Source organism: Glycine soja, chromosome 1, assembly GCF_004193775.1.
Source record: "Glycine soja cultivar W05 chromosome 1, ASM419377v2, whole genome shotgun sequence".
Lineage (NCBI taxonomy): Eukaryota > Viridiplantae > Streptophyta > Magnoliopsida > Fabales > Fabaceae > Glycine > Glycine soja.
In genome coordinates, this window is record NC_041002.1 from 53405286 (window position 1) to 53426889 (window position 21604).

At 32.6% G+C, this 21604-nt stretch overlaps 2 protein-coding genes and 1 pseudogene across 3 annotated transcripts; 1 reads left to right on the top strand and 2 right to left on the bottom strand.

Annotated features, from left to right (window-relative positions):
* Positions 1-200: 200 nt before the first annotated feature.
* On the bottom strand, positions 201-6569 carry LOC114422484. Its single transcript, XM_028388867.1, has 10 exons — positions 6400-6569; positions 5448-5670; positions 4995-5152; positions 4634-4779; positions 3651-3713; positions 3470-3562; positions 2615-2776; positions 2412-2515; positions 1004-1179; positions 201-875 (listed from the first exon to the last, which is right to left on the bottom strand). The coding sequence occupies exons 1-10, from the start codon at positions 6500-6502 to the stop codon at positions 628-630; spliced, it is 1476 nt and encodes a 491-aa protein (XP_028244668.1). The 5' UTR covers positions 6503-6569; the 3' UTR covers positions 201-627.
* A 1301-nt stretch (positions 6570-7870) lies between these two features.
* Positions 7871-9183, bottom strand: LOC114405807 (annotated as a pseudogene).
* A 7031-nt stretch (positions 9184-16214) lies between these two features.
* On the top strand, positions 16215-19414 carry LOC114422492 (heptahelical transmembrane protein 4-like). Of its 2 annotated transcripts, none has more exons than XM_028388879.1 (3): positions 16215-16592; positions 17726-18002; positions 18451-19414. In XM_028388879.1, exons 1-3 carry the CDS (start codon positions 16381-16383, stop codon positions 19102-19104), a joined length of 1143 nt encoding a protein of 380 aa, XP_028244680.1. In that variant the 5' UTR covers positions 16215-16380; the 3' UTR covers positions 19105-19414. The 2 variants fall into 2 exon arrangements, with proteins under 2 accessions (XP_028244680.1, XP_028244688.1); XM_028388887.1 differs by having other exon boundaries at positions 17726-17960.
* Positions 19415-21604: the final 2190 nt, after the last annotated feature.

The window sequence follows — 21604 nt, forward strand, 5'->3', positions numbered from 1 at the left end:
AATAGGTATTAAAGGAAGTGTTTTTAGTATTGAGATCTCTACATATATTACACTAACAAGTATATTATTGGATCGAACAAAATAATGTAATTTGTTATCGGGCTTTATCAAAACCTGAAGGACTATGAAATCTAAAATTTGACAGTGCCAGATTGAACCAACTGGCCTAAGAAATGATGTTAAAAACCAAAAAGTGCATGTGAGAAACAAAACAGTAAACTACCAAAACAACGCTAGATATACTAAGCGACAGAACCAAAGTTTAACAAAAATAAATAAAAATTAAAGACTTCAACATCTTGTCGATTTGAAAATTAAGACTACATCATGGTCATGCACCGGTTAAACCACCTCTTGTCAGCGTTGGATGCTCGGATACAAATTAAAACATTTCCCCGACCCTTCCCAGTTGTCAAGAACTGAGAACCACCGGCGCAGGGAATGAATATCTACAGTACACCCTAGAAAACATTACTTATCACAAACAAATTTACACTAATTAAATTTCTCTAATCTACATTGCGCTTCTGTTTGAACCTTCTGTAGACCAACTGGCAAGAAGCCCTGTAGGATTTTCTCACCTACTTCGATCAAGCTGTCATGATTGTGAAGAACGTAAGGGGTGCTTCAAGACCACAACATCCACCCATGCCGCCGATCAGTTCTAGAGTTGGGGGTTACACTTATCCTATCAGCATTGGTGGACAGCCATTTACCAAAATCAGGGGATGTAACAAGTTCTTCCAAGGCTTTTTCAGTGGACTTCTTTGTGAACGCATCCCATTCTGCAGCTGAATATTTTTTTCTCTCCGGTGTGTTGTGTATGATGGACGGGTATAATGCCTCCTGTGATTTTGGCGGTGTCCTAGTGAAACCTGATAATTACCAGTTTAGCATGTTAAGCACCACTTATCTCAATGCTTTCCTTTTCTACACTCATCAATCAGTAGAAAAAAAGATGTTGACACTTCCACAGTAAAAGGATACGCGAGAGGGAGCAAACCTGTTGCAGGAGATTTGCAAGGAGACAAGGTAGGGGGGCCTCTCAGTTGTGTCTGAAAAAGTGGGGAGTCCTCTTTACTTTGCATCTTGTACATAAGTTCATCATGAGAATCATCAAAAGGTGATGAATCAGGAACCTGGGATCTCCTGTTTTTCTTGGGTGATTTAAACAAACGCCTGCAAAAATCTTCCACAATTAATACAAACTAAAAATAAAAGGACATTATTATTGGACTAATAGTTATAAGAGGAAACTCTCACGATCAAAAAGTGCCATAATAGCTTATGGATAAAAAAAACCAGTAAACCCCCAAAACAATCTACAAACATAGTTTCTATTAGCAGAATTTTCAACACTATTGAAGATTAAAAAAAACAACACAATTTTAGAAAGGGAAAATTGCACTCAGTACCACTCAAATATTTTGAAATGTCCCATACATCCCCCTCTAGTTATTGACCTCCCTCACAGTAGATGTTATGCATCTGTTAAATTAAAAACTCAGAATCTGACAGTCTAAAAAGTAAAGCCCTAAACCTGTTTGTCACAGCACACATGCCTCAAGTGAGGCCATCTCGTTCTTCATTATTTTCTAAGCATTTCCTCATTATCGTATGTTTTTCTTCTATCACAGTACATGTTACCCTCTTTCTTCTCTCTTTTGTCTTCTGTCACAGACTCACAGTATATTGTCTGCCTTATTTCTACTCTATTAGACCTTTCTCATTCTAAAAATTTATAACACAAACATGTTTCAGCTACAGGGGTCACAAATGGAGTATGAAGGTTTTATGCCTTGACAAGATATAAAAATTTCCCAAATTGGCAACTGAAAGATATTATTTAGGTGCATTTAGAAGTATTTTACACCTTATTAAAGCTTATGACATAAGCATTCATGTAAATGTTTGGGAGACCTTATGAAAATAACTTATGATAAGACCACAAGTTGTTTATAACTTATTTCAATAAACTCATTAGGATAAGGTATGAAAATAACTCACAACTTACATAAAAATAGTTTAACCTTCTTCAATTATAAAAACAACTTATACACAACTGTTTACACCATAAACACTTATTTGAATATTCAATAAGTGCTTAGTTAAGTTACCCAAAATGCACCCATAATGGTTGAATTGCCATCAACCAATTTGATATTGGGCTAGTTTGTTTAAGCATATTTTTTAAAAAAATAAGTGCTTTTTTATATAAAATAAACAGTTTTACGCTTTTTTTAAGAAGCAAATCCTATCTGCTTCATAAAAAAGCACTTATATAAAAAACGCTTAGCCCAAAGTTGCTTTTTTTTAAGTTTAAAAAAACCCGCCCATTACTTTACCTCTAACGATTGAAATCTTTATTGTTGAAAACTAATAAGTTCTAAAATTCAAGGAAGTGGACCAACCTGCGTAAATGACGAAGGAATCTCAACCTATGCATTTTCTTCAATAAGGAGACAAGTGATCCACATAATAATGCCAACGTTCCCAACAGAGGATCCATAGAACTCTAGAAACATCTTATCAAATTTACAATCATGCCCCTATCTTAAGCATCAACAACATAACAGAAACAAGGTGGAAATAAATAAAATTAATAAAAAAAAACCTGAAGAATCATAATGGCAGCCAAAATCCTTATAGCCCATGCAACAAATTGAGCTGTGCTTACGTCCACTGATCCATCTTCGGTCAAGACAAGCTTGTGGACCACCCAGAACCCCAACCAGGCTCCAGCTATTGCAACAAAAGTCAGCAGAAATATTGCCAACTGCAGTTGACATTGCAAAAGTTAAGCATTCTAACATATTTGTACACAGGACAAACATAAATACATAAGATAGATAAGAAAAGGCAAAAATAATGACTAATAAGTAATAAGTAATGAATACAGTAGTAACCAGAAAAGCAATTACAATTTAATGGATAATTGCTAGAAAGAAAATTATTCATTATGTACAATGGGATCAACTCTAAAGTTGAAGCTGTTCGATAGCTGAATATCCCAAAGTTAAAGTTCATTTTAACTATCTAATTTTTTTATTCAAGACAGATCCAACTTATATTGCAGACAATAATATATTTATTCCCCTCATAATCATTGTATACACTATCCAAAGTGTCTTGAAACTCAAAACTGAAACTGGGTTTATTTTTCAAATTTTCTTTACTTAAAACTGAAATCCATCCCAAGTGGAACTAAGTTTTCATTTTTCAACAACTTTACGTTTTGGGATGAACTAACAAAAATGCAGAAACTGAAAACCCTGCATGGTTGCTTTTTGTGGACCTTTTTTTAGGCCATGCATTATCTGATAGCTAATCAGTCAAATTTACAACAAAATAAATAAGCCGAATCAACACAACCATTATTCAGAATACATGTGAATAAGTGAAATTATTTTTTAATCAGCAGCCTGATGTCTAAGCAAATTAGTGGAAAACATATAGGTGACTTACATACAGGATTATACATGTCTTCATCAATTCCTAACTCTGTGAGTACAGAACGAACTAGACCAGGAATGTAACGGAGGAGAAAAGTCCCAAAACCAACCTGATTTAAAATATGGTTGAAATTATGAATTATATGATCCACATTACTAGCATAAAAGTGTAAAGAAGTGCATTGGGGTGGCACTTACAGCAGTTGAATATAAAAATATAGCAAGGGAACTCTTGCGACCAGTTGGAAGAAGTTTCATTCCCTGTCAATCATAAGAGGCAGATACCATGTTAATGTCAACAAAAAATTTTCCACAGATATCTAATACAAAAATTACTTTCAAATTGAGACATCAAATTATTAATTAGATAGGTACAAACCTCACTTGTTCTACTCTTTTGTTTTACTTGATACTCAACAAAATATTCCTCCCAATCTACCTTCATTAAGGGGGTGTTTAATAGGGGGCGAATGTTTAGTTTCCCAGGAATATTAAGTTGAGAATTTTAGTTTCCTAAGCAATTAAAAAACACTCCCAGGTGCTTTTTTACCCTTGATTCCACAAAATTGTTCCTCTTAGAATTTGGGTCAGAGCCTAACTCAACCCCAAAAAGCTACCTCAAGATGTAAGGATTGTCTCCACTTATTACACTATTTTGGCCATATCACTAGTCAATATGTGATCTTCAATGCACTCAAACAAAGAGGATTGGACATCTCAAATGTGAAGTTAGCATGAATTAGACACCTAAGGGTGGTGCTATAATAGCCCAATAACAGGTGACTTGCTAAACCCAACAACAGACACTAGGTTAGGAACCATTGTGCCTAACTCATCCCTACAAAAGCGGTTTAAGAGGTGAAGGTTGTCCTCCACTTGTATACACTATTCTAGCCATATCACTACTAATGTGTAATCTCCAACAGTTCCATGGGGAGATAGGAATCCAACTTTCTAGAGTAGGGAGAAAATACCACTGAGACCATCCAAGATGAACGAACAGAAACATAAATCTGCATTAGATCTACAAACAATGCATAAGAATGGTTTTCTTGAGAGGAAGAATTGAAATTGAAGGTATGGTTGACTACATGACAAACAAAAAGATTAATCATAAACAGCATATAAGATTGGATGTAAAACATTCCAAATTTGAAAATTAAGGAACAGAAATATGTTACCTGATAAAGAATAATCAATATGACAAGAATTATCCCAATTGCCATTGCACTGCTATAATAAAATGCTAAAGATTGGCTTATAAAGGACGCCAAGCTCAACAGAATAATACCCAATGTCAATAATATGATACGATAGACAAAAAATTCTGCAATGGAGGAGGAAAATCATTATTAGTGCTTGATGTCACTGTTCTTATAATGAGATCGATAGAGCTACAAGAAACTGTAACTCATCAATGAAAAATACAACATACATGTTTGGATTAGAATGTCTTGATTTTTTTTTGTGTGCAGCTTCCTAAAAGAGATTTTGAAACAAACAAAAATAAGCTGAAACAAACATGCACATAAGAGAACTTACCTTCTTCAACAGAAACCTCAAAATTTTCCAGTGTGGAACCAGTAGTCCTTATGTCTAAGATCTTGTGGTCAAAAGGAGACATCGATCGAGCCCAAGAAACTTTGGTAACTTTCTCCCACTGCCCATGTGGGCACATCCCAGCTACAAGAGACACATTCCTGAACAGAACATATAGAAATGTATTAAACCAATTACAGTGATTATTTTTTAAATTATAGTTTGATACAAGACAATCAGTTATAAAGCAAAAGTGATAGCCCTTGCATAACCAAATGTATAAAGCAGTGTGGTAGGAAGATGAAAGGTGGTAGGAAGACTCATAGAATCAATCCCACCAATGAAATAAATATTTATTAATTAAATACACAATAAGATGCAAGGTGGTAGGAAGACTCATAGACCATGGCACACACATGTATAATAGATGATGCATGCACTAGTGCAAATACTCACCTATGGAAACAAACCTCTATGTTTGGCAGGCGAACAATTGAGTTTGTAGGCAGTGGCAACACCTTCACTTTAAAGGAATGTGCAAATTTCCCCAAGTTTCTAAACCTTGACAGTCCATGTATATGAACTCTTTCGACAACCACAGTAGCACCAGGCTTAGAACCAGGAGAATTTCCCATGGGCAACCCACGGGATAGCTGCAGTGTGGCATTTTGAGTAAGACCTGAAAAAGAAATAAGAAGCGCGATAAGTGAAATTTCAACATGCATAATTATGAGACCAGATTACGTTATACATAACAATGCAAAATTCCAAACCACAATCTCATACTATATACCAGTGCCCTTACTTGAACAAACAATTTGCATAGAATATTGATATTGATTTTTATGTTGAAAGAATAAAAAAAAATTTATTCCATCCAGCATAACTTTGTGCGAATCATAAAAAATGTGGGAGGACCAACCTTAAGATGAAATGTTATGGCCAGATAATCACAAGCTCACAAAATATAATTTTCTCCATGGTTAACGTTACTTATGTTGAAAATATAATTTTCTCCATGGTTAACCTTATGTTACATAACTTATGAACTCTTGTGATTATGTGGCTATAATGTTTCATTTCATCTTAAGGTTAGTCCTCCCACATTTTTTATATTTTATAGCATTATTGGAAAGGGAAACATAGAATGAGAATTATTAGCTTGTAGACGAAGTTTAAATATCTTAAACGAATTTAGTGTATCTTTCTTCCCACGATTTCGTTTCCCATCAGTTATGGATGTATTATCATTTACTATCCTGTCCTATGCTTCGACAGACAAACAATGTCGAAAGAGAAACAAGTAAATGTGTAACCAAACCCTCTAGGGAGAAAAAGCGCAACCAAACCCTATATTTGAATCCAAAAAAAAAAGAAGAAATTAAGGAGAAAGGAGAAGAAGGCATACATAAGGAGCGTTCATCAGCGAATACGAGAACTGCAGAAGCCCATAGACAGAGCAGGCGAAGAAACCAAGCAGATTGCCGAGTGTGAGTGCCCGCCATCGCCATTTCAGGGTTTTTTGGAACTCAAAAGTAAAGACACGAATAAAAGGCGCGCGTTCAAAATCCGCCAAAAAATGAGGGTAATTCTGCAATTTTATTTTGTTAATCAAACAGGGGCCCGGTCACTAAAATGTTATTTTCGCCCTTACTTTTGGAAAAAAACTAATGTTATCCAAACGGGACCGATTAAGATACTTGTTCAATGGTTCAATAGGGGTTGAACTGCATCGAGCCGGTTTCAATAAAATACTTCTTTTTTAATTTTTCATATAATATATTAAACAAAAAATATCATGATATACATAAATTTACAATAATCAAAATTAAACTTTACTTAAAAGTGTCATAAGTCATAACATATAACAAAAAGTAAGTTATATATCAAAGAAAATCTAATACATCATAATATTTAAGTTTAACAATAACAAATAAAATCCATCAACAAAAAGAAAGGATTTTTGTCAAACTGCTATATCCAGTCCAAATGTCAATTTTGTCGATTCGTGATCAGTTCAATTGCACATTATTTTTTAGACTTAAATCGACTAGATATGTCATTAGTTATCAATTGAACTGACCTGATTCTAACAATCATGAAAAGATAACTTACTCTCCCTTCGCTCTCCCTACACCCCTCTCTCTCTTCTCTTCCCCTTCTCACCTACACCCCTCCCTCTCTTTTCTTTCCCCCTATCACGCACACTACATTTTGATTTATATCTCCTTTCATTTTTTTAGCTAAATTGTACCTTGTTTTTTGCATCTTCGAGCCACTTACTTCTTTTATTTCCTGCAATTGAAGATATTTATAGGGGTTTAATTTTTTTATTCAATAAAAATATGATTTTGTTATGATTTTTCATAATTATTTTGTATTTCCACCGATGATTTCTTGGTAGATCTGACATAAATACATTTTCAGTGTCCCATAACATAGATACACAACAGAAATGCATTTCCATGAAATAAAGAGCATATTGTGTTTACATTAGTCATGTTATTCAACAATCACATAAAATATTAAATAATACAAGTTAAACTGCATGAAAATATTTAAGAAATAATGTTCTCATGTTTAGGAATAACTTATTTACTCAAACTCTATGGGTATTTGTAGTAAAAAATATTTATGGTGGTCAAGGTAATTATTACTCAATGGGTATGAACTTGAATACGGAAAACTATCCATAAAATGTAAAAGGTATGTGTATTACTAACCTGTTAATTTGAAAGTAATGGTTAGGAAACGAGAAATGCTCTTTAGATTTCGAGGACTAAGGGACCTTCTAAGAATAAGAATAAGGATAAGAGGATGATAATTTTATGCTTATCATTCATGACCTTAATACAATTGTATATAGATATTGTCACAGCTACAAGACAAGGCAAAACAAAAAGCAATACGATAAGCACTAACGGGAAAACACTAGGGCACTAACAGCAAAAGCACTGCTCCTAACAAAAGTATATCCTAACATAATTATTCTCATTGTCTGGAGGCTAGCAGATCATAGCTCATTCATTTCACACGAAATCTGTCAAATACTTGGGTGGGTTGCATTTCCTTTCGAGCCTCATGTTCCCTTGCCTGTCATCATTGGTCAAACAAAAACACCTTGTCCTTGAGGTGATATGAGTCCTTCAAATGAGCCCGATCCTCCATGAAGTGCCATCAGAAACGCGGACCATGCCTTAAGTCTTCCCAACGAGTGTCTAAGATCGCAAGGGAAGAGATAATGGGATTGTTAATAGTTGCAGCAAGTAACAAAGCATCAATGAAGTAGTAGTCAGGCTTCACAATGATAACCATTCCTTCCCGGAGATCTATGATTGTCCGCAGAGATTTTAATCCAGGTTCCTTTCTTATTTCTAGGCCCTTTAAGTAGCCTCTAGGGTCATGTGTGTCAATACCAAGAAATGCCCCAGACCATGTGGCATAAAAGCAACACCTAAGTGTGCGGCCATCATGACATCAACATCACCCAATAAAATGTGTCCCCTCTTCAATGACTCCAAGATCACTTTTTTCTATTAATATGTGCACATAAACCTAATTTTTTTCTAGGTTTCATTGCATATATAATGACATTATGAGCATCTAGCACAAAATTTTATAATGTCAGACCCATAGAAATGGTAATCAGCTCCCATATCAAACAACGCCATGTCTCTATCTTCCCAAGTATTGCCATTAGGAGCTGCTGCATGGCCATAATGAAGAACAGCACCAAAGAGGTTATCGAAGGAAACGATAGCGCAAGTGTGACCGAGATGGCTAAAGTCGTAGGTAGTGACTCTGCAAACGTACATGGAAACCTTGCCAGGGGCTTTGGTTTTGAAGATCTCTTTCTGCTGAGTCATTAAATTGTAACTCCTAAATTTAGCTTGCTCCTCTGCCATTTCCACGCTCACTTGTTGCGCTCTTCCTTCACACAAAAGCTCTCTTAAAGACAGAATAATGGTGGATGAAGAAGGAGAATGTTGGCTGGTCTCTAAGGTATTCATTTTCAAGATAAGGTCATAGAGTTTGGAGGCCATGGAGACTTGGGTACCTGCAAAGATGAGTTGAGTTGGAGTGAGTTTAGTAATGATGTCATCGAGGTGGTCCTGGATTTGGAGCACGTGGAATCAGCCATGAAGCTCAATTTAAAAACCCAATTATTAGAAAAACGAGAAATGTTCCTTTTATTTTGAGGACTAAGGGACCTCCTAAGAATAAGAAGAAAGATATGAGGATAATAATTTTATGCTTATCATTCATGACCTCAATACAGCTATATATAGATGTTGTCATAGCTACAAGACAAGACAAAACAAAAAGCAATACGACAAGCACTAACAAGAAAAAACTAGGGCACTATTAGCAAAGCACTACTGCTAACAAAATTACAACCTAACAGAATTATTCTCATTGTTTGGAGGCTAGCACATCACAGCTCATTCCTTTTACACAAAATCTGCCAAATACTTGGTGGGTTGCTTTTTCTTTCGGGCTTCATGTTCCCTTGTCTATCGGTAACACAACTCTGGCGAATAAAGATTCATTTGACTATGGGACCCTCCTTAAAAAATCAAACAAATTCCGCACAACTCCATTGAAAATGGAATAGAAAACCCACCAAAGTATAGTAAAAGCAATGTGCTCGAACAATGTTTTTTTTTGTTACAGGATGAAAAACAAGAAAATGAAATTTAAAGAAAATAAGAAACCTACTATTGAGTTTTTTTTTAATCATCAAAAACAATTTCATTGAACTGATACCAGTAGTACCTATAAAGTCTCAATACACTAAATAGTAGTTGGAGCAACAGTGTTAATACGTATTACAATCAGAGTAATCTAATACCAATTAACCCAAGGCTGCCAACCGAACCACCAAAAGAATGGAACAGAACACCTTCCCATCTCGAAAACAAAACACCCACCCAAAAAATATGCATCCCACCCCGCAAAACAAATCTGCTAGCAGCAAATCTATGTGAATGCTGACTATACATATACCCAAGTCCAAAAATAAGGTGCTCGATCACCTTCCTGTACAATGCCCCTAGTATGAACCCGCGAGACATGCAGAAATATTGCTATTCCACTGTACATATGAATACGTGAACTTTTCAGACAAAAACCCAGGCCGGTTGATAAGAATATTTGGACATCTCTAATGAAAATTACATTGATAGAAACACATCGTTGCGTTTCAATTATTGGTAAAGCAGTCATGCTTCTTTCACCTAACTAAGAACTTAATTTAGCGGTTATTTCCAAAATACATGAATGTAAATAAAAAAAATATTGTGTTTTAATTACAAGTATTCTTTTTCGAATAAAATACATTTAATTCAAATAAATCGTTGTTATTCAATATTTATGGGAATAAAAAGAGTTGGTTATGAGATTTCATGGTCCATAGCCAAATATTAAATAAGATATTATTGTATTTAAGTATTTAAAAATAGATACGTAATTTTATTAAACAAATATTTTATTTTAGTAAATAAATAAAATAATTTTAACAAATATAAAAAGGATATATCATTTTTTATATAATTTAATTTTATGTTAATGCTTGATATTTTTATATCTCTAAAGAAGTTACATACACGTAAACATCTACGTATAAAACATGCATGACAAAGAGGAAACTGGAGATGAGTTTCAATCTCATGCAAGAGGTAAGAAACATTTAATTTAAAAAAACAATACTATATTTTTTAAATTCATTTACACTTTTATTGAATTTTATTAAGTTTGGGTAAATTTGCGTGAAACTCGACTTATTTTGAAAACTTTAATTTTTATGTTTTAAAATATTAATTATATTTATGATTTAATTTATTTTTTATATTTAGTCCCATAAAAAAATTATGACTTCATCATTATCATGTATCATTAACAAAATATCATTTTATATTAAAACTTACATATGTTGTGTTCTTTTAGTATACTAGTTTTATTTTTTTCTTTTATAATTTTAATTTGTGTGTGTTTTATCTTGTTAAAAAAATAAATACTTTAAGTCTATTGTTGTAGATTAATTACATGTTGATATACAGAGCTAATCATTTATTCAATATGAATTTATGACTCCAACATATTAGAAAACTAACTAAAAGAGTGATATTTTTTAATTACATGACACATTTTAGTTTTAGTTTGAATAAAAAAAGACATAAAATAAAATATCAACTTCCAATTATTTATAAAAACAACATAGAATAAAAAAAAGTTTTATTGTAAGACTATAATTTTTTTTAAAAAAAAGTTAAGTCATTTTTAGTTCTGGATTGTCAGGATCGGCCCTCCAAAAAACCATGACCTAATCAAAAATTTAATTTGTTGCACCACCACAAAACTATCCACTGAATCCATATTAAATATCACACCATCTCTCTTCTTTCATATACAAAACATTATTGCACCCCATATAACTTTCCATGTATGAGTTTCATCATTTGTCCTTCCGATACCCAAATAAGTCTAAAAGTGACTCTGAATCGATTCAGGAAAAACAAAAGTTAAATTTGGTGAAATCCAACTATAATCATTCTTGTCACACCTTTTGAACCTACTATTGAGTATCTGTCAGGAGCCACTGATGTAATTCTCAAGGGAGAGATGGGAAACCCATATCAGGGCAATGCTGTTGGAATGATCCACCTTCAGGGTCACATTCCACGTTCTATTTTGTTTTATTCTCATTACATTATTTTGGGAATTTTGTTATTTCTGATCCATTTTCCATTCACATTCAACTCATATCTTTGCAACATATTTGCAACCACCTTCAATAACAAATCACGTACCTGATAACTTCTATTTCACGTTCTGATAACAAGTTGATTGAGCTACAGACTTTATAAATAGGATGAGGTGCTCTCAGTCTTGTATCACTAAATCCACTCCTCTATTTAGAAAAAATACACCATCTATTCAGAGTGAGTAAGGGTCTGGAAGAACAAAACTGCCTTCAGGTTCGTGTATGCGTTACTTCGCGTTTGATTTGCAATAGCTAGAAGTACGCTCGTAATATTTAATTTTCGCTGTTTAATTTAAATATGCTATTTAAATTGATTTGCATATATTTAGATCGGTACGTATTTATTTACAAATGTTTCATGGAATGATGTCTGATTTCTTTATCCATTTTCGTACTTTCGCACGCGGGATTAGAATAAAAAAAAAAAACACGCTACAAAGAGTAGTGTAGAAACGTTTTATAATTATCTACAGACGAGTCAAGAGAGACTATTCCACTAACGTGACACGATGCTAGACATGTTCATTTTAAAATGCTGGCGTATCTCCAACTGGGAAATTCAATTACGGGCAATAATTCTTTATTGTTAGTTAGTTAATTGCCAATAATAATACCGGATGATTTGAAAGAGGAGCCTTCATGTGCCTTTTGGTTATGGGATGACAATTGATGGCCCACATTCGAGCCTGGATTTATACAACTACCAATAAGAAAAAAATAAGTCAGTTTTTAACTTAAAAAAAAAGTTATTTAAAAAAAGGAGTTGTTTAGTTTCAAATTTTAATATCTTAATAGATTAGTCTCATAAAAAAAATCTTATAATGTGATATTTTGACCTAATTCAACCCCAAAAGCTAGATCAAGAGGTGAGAGTTTCACCTCACTAAATAGTTTATCTTAACTTTATTTTTAGCTTGATATGAGATTTGGATTTTTTTTAATATGCCAACGCCTAGTATTTTTGGGCTTGGTGTGTGGATAACATGGTGAGTGATCCTTTAAATTAATCTTAGATATACTATGATATCATCTTAGAATCTTTAGAATGTGAGTTTAGGCCTAACTCAACCCCAAAAGCTAGCTCAATGAGTGAGGGTTATCCCTCACTTATATACTCTAATTTGGCCCAAAGGCTAGCTCTTTTTAGACTTGGTATGTGGAAAACATGGTGAGTGAATATATCTTAGAATCTTTAGAATGTGAGTTTAGGTCTAATCCAATCTCAAAAGCTAACTCAAGAAGTGAGAATTGTCCCTCACTTATATACTCTAACTTGGCTCAATAATGAGATTAATTTTTATCTTGATTTAGAAGATATCTAAATTCATTCAAAAAATTATATTACTTTAAATGTTTTCAAATTTGATGTATACAATAGGAGCTTTTTATTTAATATTTGATTTTTTTGACAGAATTAATAAAATGTAATTGAGTAATATAATGGTAAATATGGCTAACATTGGAAAATTGTTTCCTCAATTTTGTTTATATCATTATATTAGTACGAACTATTAATTATTTTTATCAATAATTAATATTAACAGCAAAAATTGAGATCATTTAGTGGAATTTTCTTTTTCAATTAATTTTTAGCTGCAAAACTCAAAATTTAAGACTTTATTTAAGGAATCCAAACTTACATATTAGTATATCATTTCCTTATATATATATATATATATATATATATATATATTAAAGTTTTCTTTAAAAATTATAATAATTATGTACTTTTAAGGCTCGACCAAAAATAAAATCACAACATATTTATTAAAAGTCAATATTATAAAGCATTTACATATGAATAAAATATTATATTTTTAATAGAAAATATTTTTGTTTAAAAACATTGCTCATCTATCATTTATCGTTTTTTTTAGTTAAAAGGAAACAAGGTAAAGAAAAAAAGTTGATTTTAATCCGTCTACTGGATGTTGATCGGAAATTGATTAGGATTTTTCGGTACATTTCACAATTTCTTATTTGGTACGAATTAATTAGAATTAGGATCAGGATTTAGGAGTCCATACCATACACACATACACTACTAGCCAATTTTATTTTTCTTCTTTTTGATAAACACTACTACCCACTTTATTCAGTTGTTTGCAGCCGCCATCACATCTAATAAAAGTATGTCATAAATGGCGCACAAATTTAGATCTTGTAATAACTCTATTCCTTATGTGACTTCACTGACTTGGAAAGCTTAATAAAAAGACATGCTCCTACTTATAATCATTTAATAATTTCAAAAGTTCAACTGTTAAGAAAAAGATATACGATTAATTTTATATTCGGATGATAAATATCAAACTTTAAAATTTTAAATTTCGGAGTATGTAATAGAGATAGTAAGAAGAGCGAGAGTCTCATCTTGAAAATGAAAATAAAGAAAAATTGTACATTCAAGCAATTGTTATGCGAGGAAAGACTGTGTACAGTGTTACGAGATGATTGGAATTTTTCTCCAAAAAAAATGGTATCACGTTGTACAATTTGGACTTGAAAACTGTATTAAAAGAAAAGAAAATCCAAGGACAAAACTTACACGGAGGGATTGAGGCATGTAGCAACCGAGCAAAAACTTCAATTTGCAGGGGTGGCATGTGTGGAATGGTTTTTTTTTTTTTTTGTTTAGTATTTAGTTTGGTTGATTTGGATAAGGTTTAGATACTCTTTTTTGTCAATCCGAGTTAATTTGTTTAAGATCGGATTGAATTGTTAATTTTTCCTTCCAAGGCCTCAAAAGAAACCTTCTAAGTTCTAACCTAATTATATTTTGTCCGTTGCTCACCTAACCTTAATATATTCTATTCTTTGTGTAGAAATCTATGCTTGAAAATTGGAATTAAACACCTTATATTACATGGTAAATTAAAATTAGCAACAAATGGATGTGTTTTCTTGTGAACAAAAAATGGACCAATGTCAATTCTTTGATGTAAATGTAATTTTAATTAAGGGAGTCTACTTCACTTAATTAAATAGTATGTGAATTATTAAAAGTTTTTATTATTTGTTTTTGATTTATATGAATAAAAAAAATGTAACGTGATGCCTCCCTGGTCATATAATCCATCATAATTAAAAAATATATACTTAAAAATAGAAAGAAAACAATAAAATCGGTCGTATTTATTTGGTAAGCTAACTATAATTTTGATAAAATCTCAAAATATAAAACAATGTCTTCATTCAATACTAAGCATTCATAAAAAGTTACTTTGGATTAATTGTTTCTATCAATGATTCCTAAATGAAAAAACTATCAACACATTATTTTGAACACTTTTTTTTATTCCACTTATTATTTAATGGGTTGAGTTTACAGGCAACAAGTTAGTTTGCTCATAAATTTATAATTTTTAATAATATCTAAACAATGGTAGAGCATGTTTTATGAAAAGTGGATTACTAACACATTTCTTAGTGAATTGATAATACTTTTGTTTCATCTAATTTTTAAATTTTGTTTTGTACAGACAAAACTTGTGAATGTAGAAGTTAATCCAAAAGAAAGGTGAATCAACATTTATGTTTTTGTGATTAAGGGTATAAAAAAGTCAAGTTATTCAAGCTCAACTTCTCAAAAGCTTCATCAAACTTATTTTTTAATTAAATGAACAAACTCAAACTTTAATTTGAGTTAAATTATTTAAATGAGCAAAGACCAATTATTAATAATTCACAAATAACTCGTTTATATATATATATATATATATATATATATATATATATATATCATAAAAAGATTTAACAGTATAGAGATTCTACACTATCATTTAACATATATTTCAATATGTAGAATCCTTTCTAGTATTTTGCTAGTTACATTATTATCTAGTACTAAACTGATATAAAAATTTATCTAGTATTAAAATATTTTTTAAATACTAAATTGATAAATTTTAAAAAAAATTTAAAAAATTTCACAAATTTAAAAATAATTAAGTTATAAACTATTTAAATAAGGGTCCAAACTTTAATTTTTTTAAAATAAATCAAGCTCACACTTTTAATTAAACTCATTTAGATAAATAAGTGAAATACGCATAAAATAAAAAAGTCAAATTCCAAACACCTATTTCTTTTCCCACAAATCAAACCAAAATTTCAATTATTCATCGACTTAGCTAACTTACATCCCTAATAATAATAATTGGTGAATCAATGTACCCAAGAAAATGTACACTCCATTTACCAAAAAGAGATAGAGATGTACCAAAGAAAAACTATTGGGGTCCTTTAAAAGCATCATCAATAGTAATTAGTGAAACGTGTACACTTCCCTTCCCTCACCAAAGAAGCATGTGAAAAAAAGGAAGAGAGAAATGTTTTAGATCAACAAAGTAAATAACCAAAAAAACGGCAAAAGTATTTATTTAATAATAATAATAATAAAATGTGAAGATATTTTTGGAGGTAATTAAGTATTTAATTTTTACCGGAAACGCTGTCGCTACTGGTTGGCATCTTGGCATCACGTTGAAGAATCTTCCTATTCCTAATCGTTTATGATTTCGTCATCCACCTTCGTTAGATTTCCCCGCAACATTTTTGTTTTTCTTCCATCCCAATTATCGCTACCTCCTCCTTCTTCTTCTTCAAATATTAATTTCACAGAGGATGGGTGGTGAGGAATTGAGTTTGATGGAGAACGAAAGGAAAGGGAGGAGGCTGTGGAAGAAGGTGAAGTACCAGCTGGTGGAGTACCACTCCTTGCCCGGTTATTTGAGAGACAACGAGTACATTCTCGCTCACTATCGATCCGAATGGCCAATCAAGCAGGTTTTGTTGAGCGCTTTCACCATCCACAACGAAACCCTCAACGTTTGGACGTAAGCCTTTGCATTTCATCACCTTGCGCTTCTTGTTTACTGTTTTATTCGCCAATTTGTTGTCTTTCTGGGGAGTGGGAATTTTCTAGTTTCAAACTCAATTCACAGGATTTCTTATTCTTAGTTTTCTATATGCGCTGCTTCTGCTTATGTTTTCGTTCTGGGGATCTGTGTTGCTGGATAATATCACGACATCATATAAATAATCCATTATTTTATAGGAAAATGATGAATTATATGGGTGGAAGGAAAAAGGGAGATAGAGAGAGAACATAAAGAAAGATAGATATGTGATGAGAAATGAGAGAGATGAAAAAAAATAGGGTGGAACCTGGAAGTGATATAGGAGAGGAAGTAGATGGATGAATATAATTACTATAACTCTGGTTCATTTTCCCTCAAGAGAGAAAAAGGTTACAGTATCTACGTTGTAATTACCTTTCAGACAGTGATAGCTAGAATGATGTTATATTAGTAATTGGTAATTCCAGAACTTAGGGTCCTTATATATATATAATTCCCATCCTTGTTTCAAGTATTATTAGAAGACCCTTTCTTTTTCCTTATGTATTTGTGATCATCAATGAAGTAAGGGACTATGACTGGAAGAGCATAGTTCAATTTTGACTGTTTTATAAGAAGGAAGCTTAATGTGCATGGCTCTCACCCTTCTTAGCCTTGTGAGGAGAAAGACAGCTTTTGCAATCAGAACCCATGATCAACGGTTCACAGACCATAAATATCAATAATGTCCCTTTTATATTCAACCACTTATTTGCTCTTCGTTTTGAGAAGGGTATATCATGTAAATAAATCTGTCAAACCTTCAAAAAAAGTTTTAGATCAAGGTTGTCTATAAGTGAATAATTTTCAGTTATCTCTGTCTTTTCTCTATCTGTTTCGTTTTTCTTGTCTGTCCCCTGTCCCTCATTTGATGGAGTTAAATAATATGTCTATTGCTTTATAGATTTTGATTTTATATATTTTTTTTCGTTCTTTGTCTCTTCTGTAAGGATATGCCACTAGAATGGCATAACTGACCATGCTTAATTGGATCAAGGAAATATGCTTTTTATTTACTTCCTAATTTTATTGTTCTCAATCATTAAATGACAAAATGTTATTGCTTGAAGGCATTTGATCGGGTTCTTCATATTTCTGGCATTGACCATATACACTGCCATGAAAATTCCGAAGGTTGTAGATCTTAATTCGCTACAGCATTTTCCTGACATGCTCAAGAAGGCCGACCTGCACAAATTACAATCAGAAATCTTGACGTGTCTCCCTTCCATGCCTGATTTGCACAGACTCAGGGATGAAATCTCAAGTTGGCATATTAAAGAATATCTGTACAATTGTTTGCCAGTAAGATTTTCCAGTAGCAATCATACTGATGCATGTGTTCTGGTAATTGCTTTACAACTGAATACTTGTTTCAAGTCTCTTATTTCCTTTGTGGCTGGAGAGGCAGTGAGGTGTTAAACTAGCTCTCTGGTTGATATATCAGTACGGTATAACAATGTTTTTGCTTACTTAAAGATAAATTCCTTTTTATAGGTATCCACAATAATGATTAATAACCAATATGCCAGAGTACAATTTTTAATCATATGGTTGGGGAAATTTCATAAAATAAAAATAAAAATCCTAGAGTTAGACTTTTTAGAGGAAAAATACTGAATGATGGATTGAAGATGCTAATTCTTCCAAAACTCCCTGTTGCGATGTTTCTTTTGTTTCTCCATAGGAAAGTTTTGCTGCACCATTTTTTCTTACCAGCTATGTTTATATTGATGATTGACTAGGTTTTGGAAGCCAATGCAACATTGCTTATTTCTTTGTTGATTATGTGCAGCTTAGTGTAAAAGATGACCTGGCGAACATAATAGCACCACTTATGATTAGACCAATTACGAGGTGGCCTTTTTTCGCATTTTTAGGGGGTGCCATGTTTTGCTTGCTAGCTAGCAGTATTTGCCATCTCCTCTCTTGTCACTCTGCACGCATGGCATACATTATGCTCAGGCTCGACTATGCTGGAATTGCAGCCCTGATATCTACCTCTTTCTATCCTCCAGTATATTACTCTTTTATGTGTGACCCATTTTTCTGTAACCTATACTTGGGATTTATCACTGTATTGGGCATCGCAACCATCTTGTTTTCTCTACTCCCAGTGTTCCAAAATCCAGAATTCCGCACCATCCGAGCATCTCTCTTCTTTGGAATGGGTTTGTCTGGTGCAGCACCTATTCTGCACAAGCTTTATCTATTCTGGGGCCAGCCAGAAGTGTTTCACACAACTGCTTACGAGATTCTGATGGGTGTTCTCTATGGAATTGGAGCATTGGTTTATGCCACTAGGATTCCAGAACGATGGATGCCCGGGAAATTTGACATTGCCGGACACAGTCACCAATTGTTTCATATATTGGTGGTGGCGGGGGCATACGCTCATTATCGGGCAGGGTTAGTTTATCTCAGGTGGCGTGACCTTCAAGGTTGTTGATTTAATATGCATCTATGAGCAAACAGTGGTTGAATACTCTGCTGTTATGTAACTAGTAAGTATGTGTTAGTATACACTCCTCTAACTGGTGTGAATTTGTGATTCCAGCAGGGGATGTTTCTGCAGCCATAGGGATTATGTACACACTTAGAACCCTTAGCACAAATCACTAGTCAGCAATAAAAATTTCATTTGGTCTACCGTGACATACTAGAAACATTTTTCTTCTGCCTGCGCTATTCAAGTTGTGTTATTTGCTCCGGAAGTGGGGATACTATTTTGGAAGCCGAAGTGGCTTTTCAGTTCTTAAGATTACAGTCCCATGGATTGCCCTCTCATTCCTGCAACAAAATTGTGTCTTTTAGACTTTTTATTTTTAATGAAAAATCATGTGGACTTTAACCAAATTTAGCTCCACTTCATTAACTATTAAATTGGATGTAAACAATTATACAAATTATGTTAAATTTTGCTATACTTAATTTGATACATGGAGGTGAAAAGTACAGTTAAAAAGAAATTGAAAATAAACTTCTAACTTTTAAAAAAATGCAAAAAAGAAAAAAAGAAGCGTTCTAGTTGTTTTTTCAATTAATTTGTTTTGGCACAAATTCCAGTTGTGTTATGGCATTATTTTCATTCAAGTTTGGTTACATTTCACTGGCGTTTGAGGATGAAATTATGTTTTCTGTACCTACTAGTTGATTGAAGTGAGGCATATTTTTTTTCGTCCAAAAATGATACTTGATATTTGAGTATGATATATGAAAAAAGTTCTCGCTAATAGAAATAACTTCACCAATATTGTAAATGTTTCTGACTTCAACAAAATTGTCTCCTTTTTTCTAAATAAAAAAATATATTTTATCATATTTTTTTTCTCGACAAGTATCATCATAGCATTACTCCAAGCTACAGGTAAGCAATATACTAGCGGCGAAAGATTTTACAAAATTTTACTGCCGTTTGTGAAAGGAATAAATAAAAATCCAATTGAAACATAATGATGTAGGACAAAAGCTGTGGAAAATTGCTTATTTATTTGCCTAACTGTTATGAAAATCTCCAATTAAGAATCGACAGCTATGTTTTTCTTCTTCTTCTTAATGCTCATCCTTGTGTGGTGATTAATGCATTTGCACTTTACGCTCCTCACAAAGTAAATCGAAAGATGGACTCTTTTTCGGTCAACATTTCACTGGTACTATGGGCCATGATGGCCCATCAGAAGTAGATTTGGTGGCTGGATAGGATGTTCAAGTATAGGCTATTACATCCTGCATTTCTATTATTGTATTTTGCATCTTTCATTATATTTTAAAAAGTCTATTTCAAAATAAAAATTTACATTTCAAGATGGACTATGAAAAGATACAAGATACAATAAGAGAGTAGAAAACAAATGTCTCAAGTATAGGCACGTACATGGACCACAACTTCATGGCCCACTGATGGGCCATTATTATGTACGAATAAAAGATAATCAATCATAATTGACACCATAATCTTATTAAAACAAAGAAACAAACACTGTGCATCACAATTTTTTTTTCATAATTCAATAGGTAAATATTGGACAAAGTCACGTGGCTCATATAATGTCGAGGTTAAATTCCTCAGCAAATTTGTTTTCGTTTTGGAGGGACTTTTGTTTTTACTTGCATAAAGCTTGTTTTCACCAAGACAACAACAATAATATATTTAGGTCAAAGTTAAATTCTAGTGGTAAAAAATGTCAAATTAAGAATCCATAATTCCTTTTTTCTTACACACTATGGAGAGACACTAAAAAGAACAATCCTTGAAATTCAAGGACTAAAAAAAGTAAATTTAATTTTGGGACTAAAAATATAATTAAGCCAACATTTTATGAGCCTCATTTTGCCTAGTTCTTGTATTTAGTTTTTACATAAACTCTAATTTTCAATTTATTCTTTAGAATATACTTTTATTTTAGGAGATTTTCAAACATTATATTTAGCCCATGTTAGTTATGTCTCATACAAAATTGGTTACAAAATATTTAGTTTGCTAGTGTCATTTTTGTTTTAAGATTATTCATAGCTTATTTTGCCTATCTTAACGCAGAGAAGCACATGTCTTTCTAATTTGTATGTTGTCTTCCATGTTCTTCTAAGACATAACAATGGTGTAAAAACATATACCACAGAGGACAACTAGGCATACCAATAGGAAACCCAAATATAAATAAGTGTGGGGTTATCACCACCACACTAGGTCACACATGAGTAAGGTTCACTAAGGTTTCTGGAGTCCAATCTAGCTTTAGAACTTCTAAGTAGGTAAGGTACTCTAATGCGGACAATTATAAATGTGAATGTATTTTATCAAAATTTTACTTATTATTTTTCTAATTAATTACTACAGTCACACTTTATCTTCTAAAACATATATTTTCATTTAACAAGAATGAAAGCCTAAATAAAATATAAAATGAAAATAAGATGATTTTCTTACCAGTTTCTATAGAAAAATGTGT

Excerpts from the sequence above, each read along its gene's own strand:
- LOC114422492 (XM_028388879.1), top strand. The coding sequence starts at position 16,381 with ATGGGTGGTGAGGAATTGAGTTTGATGGAGAACGAAAGGAAAGGGAGG. Across the intron at positions 16,593-17,725 it reads GAAACCCTCAACGTTTGGAC|GCATTTGATCGGGTTCTTCA; the intron begins GTAAGCCTTTGC and ends TATTGCTTGAAG. Across the intron at positions 18,003-18,450 it reads ATACTGATGCATGTGTTCTG|CTTAGTGTAAAAGATGACCT; the intron begins GTAATTGCTTTA and ends GATTATGTGCAG.
- LOC114422484 (XM_028388867.1), bottom strand. The coding sequence starts at position 6,502 with ATGGCGATGGCGGGCACTCACACTCGGCAATCTGCTTGGTTTCTTCGC. Across the intron at positions 5,671-6,399 it reads CGCTGATGAACGCTCCTTAT|GTCTTACTCAAAATGCCACA; the intron begins GTATGCCTTCTT and ends TTTCTTTTTCAG. Across the intron at positions 3,714-4,633 it reads TATTGATTATTCTTTATCAG|GGAATGAAACTTCTTCCAAC; the intron begins GTAACATATTTC and ends TATGATTGACAG.